Here is a 14,534-nt window from a genome sequence, read left to right as displayed (position 1 = left end):
AGTAACTGCAAAGCAAGATTACAATTCTTTTGTGATTACCGGTTTGTTAGCTGTAAAGAGAAATACACATGCTATTTTTTCTGAATTTCTTGGTTCAACAAGAACCTTATCTGAAAATTATTTATGCAACAGTAAATCCAAAACTTTCCACTTGAGTGGGATATCCCAGTTCATGCCAAATGAGAATTTGGTGTTTTGCTAACGTCTGATGGACAAGGTTTACAAATTTCTCAGCCACCTTCCACCCCAGGGCACCCATTGCCACTGAACTTGCGGTACCAGGCCCCCGCCTTGGTGACTCCTGTAATAAAGAAGAGATTCCTTACGGGGTCTGTATTCTCCTGGTCAGACCGAGTCTCCCCAATTTCTCCCATGAGACTCGAGTTTCTTCCTTCTTCTGCTGCCCCCAGCTGCTGCCAGACGATGGCTTCCTTCTCACACTCCTTCCTGTAGAGGTTTGTTCGGTCGGAAAGGCTGGCCCTCCTCACCACCTTCCTGCGGGACGGGGAGAAGGGGCATCGAAGCTGTGAGCAGGACGTGACATTTCCTCTTACCTTGTAGCTCTTCTCACCTCCTCCTTGCGCTTCACAGCCTCTCCCAATGGAATGGAACGTGCATTTAGCTTCCTGGCACCCATGCAGAGCCACTAGTGTGGCTAGTAAAGGTGGGAGGAATTTTAAGGAGTTTTAAAGTAGTACTGCAAATCTGCATTAGAGGTTATACAGCTCTCCTAATGGATTGACTCTGCAACCAGTGGAGTAAACATAGAGGGAAACAGCCCACGGGCTGTTTATGGAGTTTTGTGGTCTGCAGGACTGCTTTGGTGTCTAATAAACATCTTATAAAGACCTGTGCAAACCATGCCTGAGCACAGCGTCTTGGCCATGAGGCATATTATTGAGAAGCTCAAGTTGATCCACTGGAAGCACTGATTCTCCAACACCAGTATCAGCGGTTTAACAGGGTAAATTCTCTACCACCACTGTCTCCTCTGCTCACAGCAGTTCTCAAACCCCAACAGCACAAAGCCATTTTCCCCCACCAGAAATCCCACCTTTTGCTAGTGAAAGAACCCCTCTCCGAAGGAGCTCTGCTTTCAGCAACCGAAAGTCAGCTTCTGCCTTTCAGAGTTCACTTGGAAAGGACAGACGGGTTGTTCCCCATGCGCTGACTGCAGGGTGCTCCCCAACCATTTATTATTAGTTGTTTTTATATATAATTAGGGTGGCCGAGCTAATGCAAGGGTGACCCACAGGGAACAACGCACTCACCCCCGGCTGCCGGTGCTGGACGTCCTTCGACTCAGGGAGGATTTATGCCTCATCTGAGACTTCATGATCACATCGTGTTTGTGTTTCAACTCCAGCAGCAATACTTTGAATTCCTCCTCTTCGCACAGATCTATGGCACGCACAAAGCAAGCCATTAATCAGACAGTTCAAATGTGGTACCATTAACACCATGTTACTGTGTTAGTACATACAACTACTAAGGCTAGTAGGAAGAGAAGGGAAATTTAAGCAGAATGTGTTTAGGCACATTAATCTTTAAACAAATTAGGGGAGGCAGAAAGGTTTGGATATCTAGACAGGAGCAGAAAACAAGAGCTGCTCATTGTGATGAGAGCTCAGCTTTGCAGTCATCAGGTACAGAGGGATAACATGGGTGGAAACACACAGGAGAAAGACTTGGTGCTGGACAAGTGCCTTGGCCCTTATTTTTATGAGCAGGAAGAAGTGTTTTCAGAAGTAACAAAGCAGTTGTAACTGAAGTTGCTTCAAAACTTCAGTTCCAGTTAAAGTAACTGCGACTTTGATTCAAAAGAAACCTGAAAAATTATGTTAATGCTTCTGAAAGTACCACGTGAAGACTCCAGCTTGCTTAGGGGGGAAAGCTTTTCTTAGCAATTTCTTTTTTTTAAGCTTAATAAACTCACCTATTGGCATCTCATCCAAAGATGTCCTGGCACTCAGACTAGCCCCATGGGACACAAGCAACTCAGCCATCTGCATCTAAAGAAAGGGAAAGAAAGTCAAGTTAACGGAGGTATTTCTGGGCAATCACTTTCCTCCTCAAAGCTGAAAAGTTGGAATAAGATAGGAAGCAATGGCATGCATGCTGAACTCGCCTCAAATTATCCTGGCACATGTGTGATGTTAAACTTTGTTCCCACCATTCACCTGCACAGACATACTCTCCCTGAACTTTCTCATCAACAGGTTCTTTTTGGAACCTCACAGACCTTATCTGATGCTGCCCAGAGAGTCCAGCCCTAGTACAGATTTCTTCCATTTGCAATTTGTCCAGGCAGAAAGAAATGTCACCCTCATACATGACATTTGTAACAAAATCATTACCTGTCCCCAGAAAGCAGCAGCATGAAGAGGTTCCCAACCGTCCCAGTCCTTAACATCCAGGCTTGCCCCCTGGTCCAGAAGGACTTCAGCTGCATGCAGGTAACCATTGGCTGCAGCTATATGCAGCTAGGAGATAAAGAAGAGAGCATGAGACACCTGCAAGGACCACAAATGGCTTTATACATCCAGTTTCAGTGTAATTTCTTAGATAATGTCTGAGTCTAGATCTGGACAGGCAGCACATTCAACATTTGGCAGATGCTATCAGGTCTAAAGCTGTTCCCATTACTAAAACTCAGTATTACTTGCATGTAATTCTGTTTGGAGAGGAAACTGCTGAAGAATTCTTAAAATAACTTAAAATATACATAGGTTAGAAAAAAATGTTTTCACATTTTAAATCCAGGGTTCTTTAAGTGCTTCCCAATCTTTAGGGAAACAGCACCATCAAAATGCAAACCTGCAATGGAGAACATCATCTGTAAATTCCGCATTCCTCATGCCAGAAAAATGTCTCTTCTTCCCTGCTTAAGAGCTGTGGATGTGATTTTTTTGATCAATTTTTCAGCCTGCTTCAGTCAGGACTCCCTTCATGCAACGTGCTTCCACTCACACTATAATTACTTTTACCATTTGAAAATCAAAACCATTTTAATCCTTGGCTACTTTTAGTTAAGGGAATATGATTTTTCAGATAATGGCTTCCTACAACCTACTTCCTTCCTACTACAACCACCACTTTGGAGACAATAATAGCCTCCTTTAGTCCCCCATGACACTTCATGTCTCAGAAGCTTTTCATAATTATAGTCTGCTGTCACATCTCTGAGCGAAACACTGACCTATGCACTGCTCTGAAGGTGTGAACTCCACTCAGAGCTCATCCTATTTCAATTGGGCTGAGGAGGAGAATGAAAGCTTCTTTCCAAAATTTTTCATGTGGATTCCACTACACAAAATTAAACCCTAATCTGGAAATAAATTCTGATACTTTCTGGCAATTCAATTAGTTTCTACATAAATATTATGGTATTGGGTTATACCCTCTAGAGGCCACATGAATTAACAAGGAATCACTTGGAGTTAATATAAAAAGGGAAGCCAAGAGGTCTGATTAAACTTAAATATATAATCCTTGTTAAAGGGGAAAATGTGTCAAAAAAAAATTGCAATAAAAACTTCAGTCATCTAAGTTTATCTTGGAGGGAGCCTGCTCTCCCCTTATGCATCTGGTATATGCTCTAGATGACAATTTAGATTAAGAAACCTGATCGCACTGCGATGGTCTGTCCATCAAATGAACGACAGCGAGTGGCCTGTACATCAATTATGTCTGGACCCAGGTGTCAAACAACCAAGGTCGTATGAAAGTGCCAACACGTATGACATAGCTGAACTTTCCCTAAGTTGGAACTGCTGCAAGCAAGGATTGAAGAGACACATTTGCAGGTGAAAAAGCAAGGAACAGGACTAGGATTGTTCAGCCTTCTCAGTCCCTACCCAGTCAAATTAGATGCCAGCTTGCTCCGTGCTGTATATTTGCCCTGGGGGCTCCCATCTGCCCAGGGGCAGATGCCATCCGACGGAGAATAACCACAGAACTGCCTCCTCTGTGTGAGCCAGATGCTATGCAAAGCAGAAAGAAGAGGAAGCAGAAAGTCTCCAGAGCGCCCAACACCAGAGCCTGCTCCCATGAAAACTGGAGGACTCTCACGTCTCCTCTGTAGGAGTCAGATCAGACTACGAGAGCAAGAAGCAAGAAGTTTCTAGGAGGTGTTTCAGCCCCATTTCCCTGGAGGTCAGCAGAAGGGCTGTGTTCTGCAGCTCCTCATTGCGGGATTACTTGCACCTTTCTTTGGAAGCTGCTGGTACCAGCCACTGTCAGACGGGACCCAGGAGCTCGGCAGCCTTGCTGCAGGACCTGAGCTGCTGGACAACTGACAGAGCTCACGTGAACAAGGGATTTGCTTCAAAAAGCGTAGGGTTAGACACTGAAGTTATGTCAGCTGTACTCATGGACATAGCCTGTTCCTAGGCGACAATAAACTAAAACAGGCAAAAAGATCAAAATAACTTCCTCAGTGACTTGTACGTGTTGATTTTGTGTAAGTCCTGCCACAGGGCAGGTTTCATAACCTGCGGGCTGAAGGAAGGCAAAACTGAAGCCACCGCAGTTCCACTCACCAGCGTAGCACCTTGGGCATCAGTCCTGTTGAGGTCTTGTCCAGTTGCAAGTATGTCATGAATGTCACAGATCATGACCTGCTCCGGAGCAGCCCGCATCTCATTGATTCTTTCCTGTGTAATCCCTGTTAAAATTCCAGTTAGATACAGAAGGCTTGGAAAGGGTCTTTGTCTCCACTAGTTGAGTAAAAATTAGACTTATGATTCCTGGCTGATATAACCTCACATCCTTTCCAGAGGCTATGTAGCTGAGGGGACTGTCAGCCGTCCTTCACCCTCATCGCGATTTAGCAATCAGAGAAACTAGACAGAGTCAGGTTCCAAGAAATTATGCCAGGCAGCAGGTCTTTGCATTTCTCCAGAGGCAAGTCAAGAGCTGAGAAACAAGGTAATTTTTAGCACTATATCGACCCATTTTTGTACTTTACATGAACTCAGTCTCCTTACCTTGATAGGCCATGCAAGTCTCAATGACATCCAGGGTTGGCTCATCTTCACAGAGGTCATACGGCATGTTGCCATCTGCATTTACTGCCAACAAGTCTGCTCCACTGCAAGGAGAAAACAAGAGTTACACAGGAAAGGACCTCAGATACCCTAGAGCAGACAGCGCCAAACATTGGGATAAACACTTAGGAAAAAACTAACAGTTGCCCAAATGTCACCAACATATGTAAGAGATAAGAAAGATTTGAAGCAAAGCCATGGAGCTATTCATGGGGAAGATAAAACTCCAGAAGTGGATGAAAGGCAGCATGCGACACCTCCTTCATGGGCTCTGGGGCACATGAGCAACTGAGCTGTTCCTGTCCTCTTCTGATCCTGGCACTGGACAGACTGGCAGCTTCTCAGTCACAGCAGCAATTTATTTGCTGAATTTCTGGAAAACAATACCAAGCAACTACCAGGTGCTTGTTATCTGAGCGTCTGGCAGTCCTTCAATGAAAAGTTCGCAAGGGCCAGAAAAGTTGGGAAAGATCAGGGCTGAATGGTAGAGGGAGCCTTCCATCTAGCCAAGGGCACACCAGCAAAAAATAGTAATAAAAAAAAAATACTCTGTCACCTGGTGAATTTTTCTTTCTGATTGTCCAAAGGCATTTCTGTAAGTGCTCTGGTGATCTCCAGGAGGTCATTATTTGGGAGTGAAATTGCCAGCTAAACTGATCACTGCCCCCATATTCCCACATAGTAGGAAACTTCCAGTGCCTTATGAACCATGCCATGTTAGCTAGCCGCCAGTTTCAGCTGAATCCTGATCTACCTTGACAGTTACCAGCCTTGGAAGGACAGCAGACAGTATCCACTTGCATTTAGATTCCTGCCTCTTTATTTATTTTTCCCCTCTGCCTAAGCAGAAAAAACTACACTGAAATTCATATTTGCAAAGTGCCAGTATTAGTTTAATCAGCAAATAAAAAAAGCAAGGAACTGGACATCTTTTGTGGGCTACTTCCTCTGTTGGTCTCCAGGGGTTCCAGGTACGATCACCAGTAACATGGCCTCCAGTGGCAGTATTTAACCAGTCATTTGATATGTGAGATCTCCTGTAAAGGACACCTTTGATTGTAGCAAACAAATTACATCACCCCCTTCCTCAAAAGTCCAGGGGAAGACTGTTTCTGAGCATGGGATCATGACATTAGGCTACTGGAGTCTGAATTTGCTGGCAACTACTTGACACAGGGCAGCCTACGAAAACTAAGGCTAGAAGGTCCAGTTCCTCACCTTGTCCGCCATCCCATGACACTCCCTTATCGTCATTTAAGAGTCAGATATGTTTTATGGCGTTCCACATTGCTTTGCTCCATTTCTATGCCCCCCATCCAAAATTTTCCTAACCCAAGTGGGAACGTCCTCCATGGGATGATTGTTTGCATCCTCTGCTCCACTTCCTTCATTATACAGCCAAAGAACAAGGGCCAGATTTTCAGTGCTAGTCTCCCAGGTGACAGTGACAGAGGCAGAAGCCTCCCTCCCCAAGGCAGAAGCGGCAGGCACTGCCGTTCAAGGCAGCGTGTTAACGCTCCCAAAGCACACTCTGCTCACTGCCCCAGCACCCCAGGAAATAGAGGAGAGGGCTCCGGACAGCAGGACTATCGGCTCCAGAGAGGATTCGCAGCAGGTGCTCATTAAATGCTGCACTTGGTGCAGCTCAAAACACATCTGGCTTCCTCCTCCTTGCTGGCAAGTCTGGAAAAGACCTGAGCCTTGGTAAAGTCAAGTGGAAGGTCCAGTGCAAGCACACCCTGTGTCACAACACTGGGCAACAAATGCACGACCACAAGCTAATTACGGTTACTAATTAAGAGCCAGTAAGAGGTCACAAAGTTCACCCAAGCATTTGAGCTACACAAACATGCCGCTGTCCTCCTACATCAGTGTCTCTTTGACTGTGGCTGGAAGACCCGAAGTTGTGTTTAAGAGCTTAAGGGTGGATTCCGCTGGCTGCTGCTATTTCTACCAAGCCAGCAGAGTTCAATGAGCACAAACACAGACATGTACACACCAGAATATGGGCAAAAAGTGGCAAATTTTGGCCCAGTCTCCAGAAGCCTCATGAAACTAAGTCACCTAGGGTTTTGCTGTGCCTCCTCAGCCTTTTTGCTCTTCCTCCTCCACCCCCTTCTCCCCCAAGCAGGAAGAAGTCCCATGAATAGCCTGAAAGCAGGGAACAACCACCACCGCTGCAATCCTGCAAGGTACTAAGCAGTCTCAGTTTCCAGCCACAGAAGCTGTGGGTGGAATCAGATCTGCAGAAAGGGACAGACACAAAAAGCCACCTACTGCTGGATGAGGATCTTCACCAGGTTGATATGACCACATGTAGCTGCTGCATGCAGTGGAGTCCACAGCTCGTTGTCCTTCGCGTTGACGTTGGCCCCGTGGTTGAGGAGAAGCTTGACTATCTCTTCATAGTTGTCTATGCAGCACTGGTGAGGAAGGGATACAGATTGGGGTGTTTTAAACTTTGGGAAGATGAGGGCTCATGCAAGCTCAGTTGTACCAGGGTACCTGGATGTGGAAACCTACTTTATCCTGCAGTGTTTGGCAAAGCACCTCCAGAGTTAAATACCCACCGCAGACAGACTGAAGGTCACTGGTGTTTTACAGGCCCCCCTGATTTGGGGGCAGAACCAGCAGGGAGTAACAGCAAATACTCAACAGCTTCTGTTCTACTGGGTCTTCCATATTCAAGAGCAAACATAGCAGAAATTCAACATAACCGGTATAGCCACATACCAAGGGATGAGCTAAAAAGCTGACATTCCCTTTTCTCAGGGAAAATCCCACACACTGGCATGTGACAAGTAAAAGTCTTCTCAGCATCTCACGCTACCTACCGCAGCTATCTGAAGAGTTGCAAGTTGGATTCCCAGAATTATGAGGTACTTGACAGTGCACCTGTCATCTCCTGAAAAAAACCCCCAGCATCCTCGATGCATTTACACCACAGTCCCAGAGGCAGCCTGCAAAAAGGGCCCCAACTGCTTTCCTTTGGGGAAGGTGGAATTTGCTCTTTGATCCATCTTGTGGTCACTTCTTGAGATGAACGTGCATATGATAAATATAAAGATTCGTAAGATAAAAATAAAGATTCTAAAATAAGATTCATTCTTGTACAAGAAGCCTGTTTGCAGCCTATGCATTACTGCAGACCTACACAGGAGACTCACAGCTTGTAATGGGGCTGAATCACAACCCACAACAAGCATTTTAGCGGCTGAGTGACAAGGACCCTTCATGTATTTCTATTTCTGTTTACTACTTGTTATATGGAAGCGAGGTTAAAATCACGCCTGTCACACAGCCAAGTTATCACAGAAGTGTAACTGCATCCTTCGCTGGAAGCCACCGCTAATGGGCAACACTTCGGAGCCTCTCTCTGTTCGGGGGCTCAATTAACTCTAGTGGATGCAAAATTCCCACCTCAACTCCTAAATGCACCTTTATAATAACTGATCCTGCAGTGGGCGGGGTAGGATACTCCATGGCTTCAGTACCTAGTGGGGAAAGCAATGAGGCTGTCAGCATTTCTCTGTGTGCAGATTAATATCTCTTTGGAGAAGTGGTGTGACAGGGACCTTTTATTCCTCTAGAAGCCAGTTTGCATTTTTAAGCAAACATCCAGCCAGCTTTGAAGAGAGCAAGCAACTTGCAGAAGAATCCAAAATCCCAAGTCAATGGGAGCATTTACAGCAGGGTCTAACGGCAAAAGCCCCATGAGTCCCTGTTCCACCCTCGGAGTGAGTGTGACAACCATGGCTCTGTGTGTCACGGCAGCTGCCAGGCACGGGCTGGCTCCCGGGGAGCCGCGTACTGAAATCAGGACTCAAGAGGACAGGTGGGGACAGGGGCCTTAGGAAGAAGAATAGAAACCCCCTTATGGGATCAGTGCAGAGGCTCTGAGGAAGGACACAGACTCCCACATCACCACAGCAAGTCTGTATTTTACTGGCGATCAGCTGCTGCCATCCCATACAGACTCTCGGAAGTCCCTGAGCTCGGAGAGCAGCAGCAGGCTCTCCAACCATCCTGTACGTCATTTATTTACACCAGTTTGAAAGCTCATGGGTTGCCAAAGTTTCTAAATTTGAGCTAATTTAGTTTAGGAGTTTATAGCCCAGCCCTGAAAAGATTAAAGGGTGGGAGAAATGTTCACTGAAATCCAGCCCAGATTCCTGAGCTGTTATCATCACTGAACAAAGTCTGGGATACAGCAAGAGAAGGTTTTGATCTCAGTTTGCTCCCCAAGAATCAGGACCACCAGCACAATATGGTGAAGTTTCACTGCTGTGACTGAGAGAAAATAAAATTTAAAAAGAAAAGAAATACAAGAGCTCTCTCTGTTTACCCTGACAGGTCTGCTCAGAGGGCAGCGGGAAGATGCAACAGTGTGGAGCGGCAGGGAGCTGTGACCTCCTCCCACACCTCACCTGATGCAGCGCAGTTAATCCATCTTCATTGCACAGGTCTGGGCTGATGTTGCTCTTCAGCAAGTAACACACTGTACGGGAAGGAGATGAGAGGAAAGGAGAGTCAGATCAGTAATCCTAACACATCTCTTGCTCTCAGCTAGCCCTGGCCAGTTCAAGACAAAGGCAACCCACACCATCAGGGTGTTCCAGTGTGGGCAGAGCTGCAGGAGACCTCGCAGCCAAGAGCTCAGCGCTGGTGTGAACCCGCAGCCACCACAGTGCAGCAAGAAAAAAGCCTTCTTAGTTTTATCCAGCAGAGAGCACCAGCATACAATTTTCCTTCACCTTCCTTCCAAAGGAGGCTGCTATTGCAGCTATCATTTTCATAAGTTGAGCTGGAACAGTCTACAAATTGTATCTTGTGCTTTGCAACACCTGAGTGCAGCCCCTGCATGCACACTGCAGCCCCGGAGAGCTCAGAGGCAATTGGTGATTTTGGGGTCCTGAGCTACAACTGTAAGAGAGATCTCACTGTGGGAGGGATGAGGTCTTGCCTCAAGAAGTCATCAATCTGGGACAAGAAGCCCAGTAGGTTCAGGGGCCTGCTATACCTAAAATACACTGGGGTTGCTTTGGACACCTCACATGCATTGTTGGGTATTTGACAAAAGCTTCCCAGAGGCTTCATTTTTTAATTGCTGCTCTGGGGGGAAAGGATAAGATTTATTTCATTAAAATGCACATTTTGGAAGCACAGGAGAAGTTATTAGCCCCTAGGTGAAAAACAAAGTTTTCTCCGAGGTACAGATCTTGCATAAAGTAACAGCAATAAGGTTGGCAGAGGACATAAATTCATATAAACACCAGGAACTCTTCAGATTCAACACTGCTGACAGATCTTGATGATCTGTACACATCTTTTGTTGTTTGCTTCCTCATTCCCTGCTTTTTCTCTCGAGATTCCACTGCCTGATGCTTTTCCCCACTTCAAATGTCACTGACAGCACAGGCAGAAGCCAGAGGTTCAGAATCATCTCCCTGGGGCCAGGGTAGCAACAAATATTCAAGTCCCATCTTATTTGATGGCAAGGATGCGACCATCAAGTGAAACCAGAGCTGCAAAACATGGAACACTAACAAAGCTAAAAGGGCAATAACTATCTTCAGAGCTGGCAAATCAAAACGACTGCAAGATTGGTCACTCCCAAAGCATCCTGTAGCCTCTGCTTCTGCTGCTCATGACTGATCACTGTCCCGCTCTTAGAGGGAGCTCTTTCCCCAACACATCCATAGGGAAACCTGCCCGGCTGGCCCTGGGGACAGAACACTTCTGGCATCCAAAGTAGAACACAGAAAGCATGTCTACAATGACATCAAAGTTGATTTATGAAGCATTGTTTAAAAGATCTGGGAAATGAACAGGCCAGAAAGGCAAATCAAAACCAAAGTGAAATTTTGTTTGGAAACCAGTGGTCTGACGTTAGCAAAAAGGAAGGCAAAACCAGACAGAAGTGAAATAAAGCACTTTACATCACGATTGTTTCACTCAACCAGAAATGAATGCTAGCATTTACGTTTGCTGGAAATAATTTCAAGGCATTGACACCTGTTCAATGAAACAGATACAAAAAAAGCAGAATACAACAAAGAACAAAACTCGTTCCGCACTGCGGCGAGTCCAAAGAGCCCGAGTTTTTTCCAGCTCAGAGGCCAGTGCAGGAAGCCCACGCCTACACCCAGCTCACACCCCCTGACACTTGCATGCTTGACAGTAATAAAAGCGCTGAACCCCAGCCAGTATATCCAATTTAATGACTGTGCTTCTACTGTTTCTGGCCAGCCTCAAGCTCCTGCTCTCCTAATCCAAGCTGAGTGATAGGAGAGTCATTCACTAGTGGATCTGGTTGTCTCTTAGTTACTTTGGATGCTTTGCCATTAGGGTTTTAATTCAATCTCAGTCATTTAAGAGCCATTGTGTACTAATGACATGCAGCTCCATAATCATGTTTTGCCTGATTATGGAGATTTGGACAAGTAGATGCCGGCAGATTAACCTTACAAGTGCTGTCCCTCCATGGGAAGAAGCAGCAGCATAAACCCCAGCTTGTTACAGAGTGTGGGGGTTTGCGTTGAAGCCTCTGCAACCATGGCTTGACAGAGCTTGTAAGAGTCCTTGAAGGGTTAAGATTCAAACAAGGAATTATCTTACCCTAAAGCAGCTCTGAGTTCTCCACTAACCCCTGCAGCAGCCCTCATGTTCTCGGTGCGCTTCCCCTTAGCTCCCATCTGCTCTTGGGACCAGCTCACCACAGCCCTCAAAACATTTCTCAGCATCTCCCAATGCACTGAAGACTGACAACCACAGGGCACCAGAAAAAGAGCACAGAGAAGTGAGCTAATGAAGCTAGGTATGGATGTGGTACCGATGAGCCCAGGCAAACATGGCTTGAAGAAGAGATCAAACTCTTTTCCAACCAGTCCTAAGCTGCAGTTTGCATCTTGGGGTTAGGCAGGGGGAGCGCAGGGCTGGGCAGCAGTGAGTCCTGGCTCTTTTCTCTCAAGTCAGAGGGATGTTGCCTTCAGTATTCCTCATGCTACAGACAAGAAATCCCAACAGCTATGCAGAAGTCTCCAGAAACTGCCATTTCCTATTACATATGCCCCCTTTCACAAGCGAGGGGATTTACCCAGCGTCCCACTGAGCTCGCAGCAGAACACAGCCCCGATTCCTCCCCACCACCCCCAGCAGCAGGGCACAAGGTGGCAAAGAGCAGCTTCATCACCCCTTGCTCCCTGCGGCCGTGCCTGCAGAGGGACACGGGGAAAGGACGTGGACACCTTCCCCAAGCCCACTGCCCAGGAACAGCCCCTCCCTCCCACACGGCCGGGAAAAAACAAGTCCTCCTTTCTCATAAACTTCAGGAGGAATGTGCATTTGTGGGTTTTCCAGTGCCTTAAGGATAGGAAAGGGAGGGCACAACCGCGATGCTCTGCAGTGCTGGAAGCCAGCCCCTCAGCTCCAGGGCTGTGGCCCTGCCACTGACCCGCTCTGCTGCTTAACACACAACATAAGGGACAGGGACCTGAGCAAGCAAAGCGCTTCTCTTCCAGCCTGCCAGTGCCACATGTCTCGCTGCAAAGCCCAACACCTTCTCCTCCCACCTCCAGGCACAAATGATGCTACACAGGTAGGAAGCGTAGGCTTTGGCTCGCAAAGATGCAGATGAATCACTCGATGCCAGCTGACCGCCTCCTGTCAGCTCAAGCCTCAGCACCCCACTTGTGAAAGGAAGATGCCCCCCACACCTGGAACCATAGGTAAAGTGTGGAACCAGGTCCTCTGCGAGCCCCGGGCACTCCAAGCCCAACAAATGGGCTTTTATAAATCACATCGGCAGGTTCAGCAAGCAGCAGCCTCCACATTAACATAACTTTAATTTGCAATTAATTTCTTAAGGAGAGCTCAGTGCCTCAAATACTGAGCTCTTTGAAATCTGTCCTTCTTTGCATGTAGGTGGGGGGCAGGTGGGGAGAAGGGGCTGGATGCGTGGATATGCTTTATTACATGTCAAGCACAAGTTGTGGGAAGCAGTTTCAAACGCATAGCAAATGAAGGAATGGGAGTGATTACAATAAGAGCTGGGTGAACAAATTGTTGTGAATAATTCATTGCAAATTGTATTAACTGAACGATCACTCAAATGTATTTTCCATTATTCTGCTTGCTCTGCTTATAATTGAACCTCTCACATGCCAAGATGACGTACATTAATCTTCAATTTATATTTCATCATTCACATCTGTGCTGTATTAGATGGAAAAAGCTCCCACAACAGCTGTGAAAATACATCCTAGGTTTTAAGTCACTCTCCATCACATCACTAAGGGCAGCCTTAGACAGATTGTCCTCCCTGAACACAACAAACGCACTTCTCAGGAGCTCCCTCTCCTCCCAGGCATATTCAACCCTCACTTACTCTCCCCCAAACCTATAAATCAGGGGGAAGAAAAAAAAAGCAAAAGCCCCAAGGAAAATTCAATGCAGGGTGATCAGCTCTCTCATCTGAAGAGATATTCCAGCACTATCATTTTTCATCAATGCTACTTCCCACTGAGTTTACACTAGAAACAGCTTTTCCAGAAAAGTTCCTAAAGCAGACAAAGACTTTTCCATGAAGAAAATTATGCCTTCCTCAGTGCAGCTCCCTCTAAGTCAATTAGCTACAGCATAAAATTCTGGATATTATTACACGCCCATCTATACCCAGTGTTTGCATACCTCAAGTATTAATATCTCATCACAGAAGAAGCTAAGTGAAACTGATACGGATACCAAGGAGGGGAAACCCCCCCCAACGTACGTTTCTGATTGGAGGTACTGATTCCTCCCCAAAAATACATAGTGGCAAACTGTCCATACTGGTAAGCAGGCTCACCTATGTGCTCCAAGGTTACACACACAGCACCATTAGTTTTTAAAAATGCAGGTTTCTCTTGATCCTTTGCATTCAATGATTATTTTTAAAAAAAATATTTAAACTCTTCTAGTTCACTCTCTGGATCTCAGGCCACCTTTAAAAGCTACTATTTCCCTGAGGTCTCTACAGCGGTAGAAAAATTCTTGTATGCTTGTACCTAATTACACTAAATAAAATGAAAAGAAGTTTCACTTGGATGAAGATGCATGCTTTTACACACTGCTAGAAGTCACTTCCACCCAAATGTAGCTTTGGTCAAAAACCCAGCATAGCAGAAACTCTTCCCAGCATTACTTACAGTGAGATACTGGTGGTGTCTGTGCCACATGGGTATGTTGGCAAAGGTCTAGATAGAGACAGATCCCCTACCAGGCACAGTCCTATGGATGGGCTCAGCTACTTCAAAGCTGCATTTTGACCGCTATGGTTTTGCAGGGTTATTTATTACACAGGAGAAACGTTGCCAGGAAAAGAGCATTGAAGCTATGAGTGCTCTGCCAGCAAAGCATCCAGCTTCCTAACACAGTATACTATGATATTCAGATTTAAAAGCGTACCTAAAACCTGAGCAATAACAGGATGAACTTACTCAGCCTTAT

The 14,534-nt window shown here is 46.1% G+C and overlaps 2 protein-coding genes across 2 annotated transcripts in view; both read right to left on the bottom strand.

The window, feature by feature from the left end:
• Positions 1-14,534, bottom strand: part of LOC308071079 (protein FAM83D-B-like) — a 441,583-nt gene that overhangs the window by 19,581 nt on the left and 407,468 nt on the right. The window lies entirely within an intron of this gene.
• The window catches only part of PPP1R16B (protein phosphatase 1 regulatory subunit 16B), a 60,729-nt gene that overhangs the window by 3,039 nt on the left and 43,156 nt on the right, over positions 1-14,534 (bottom strand). The window contains exons 3-10 of the mRNA XM_080405972.1: positions 9,476-9,546; positions 7,326-7,471; positions 4,989-5,092; positions 4,542-4,666; positions 2,358-2,483; positions 1,937-2,012; positions 1,272-1,401; positions 327-495 (exon numbers count right to left, since the gene is read on the bottom strand). Coding sequence (XP_080262098.1) covers positions 327-495; positions 1,272-1,401; positions 1,937-2,012; positions 2,358-2,483; positions 4,542-4,666; positions 4,989-5,092; positions 7,326-7,471; positions 9,476-9,546 — 947 coding nt within the window. The remainder of the gene's footprint in view (positions 1-326; positions 496-1,271; positions 1,402-1,936; positions 2,013-2,357; positions 2,484-4,541; positions 4,667-4,988; positions 5,093-7,325; positions 7,472-9,475; positions 9,547-14,534) is intronic.

This window comes from Falco punctatus, assembly GCF_963210335.1.
Source record: "Falco punctatus genome assembly, chromosome: 10".
In the NCBI taxonomy this organism is placed as follows: domain Eukaryota; kingdom Metazoa; phylum Chordata; class Aves; order Falconiformes; family Falconidae; genus Falco; species Falco punctatus.
The sequence above is the reverse complement of the archived record's forward strand: the minus strand, read 5'-3'. Positions and strand labels throughout refer to the sequence as shown.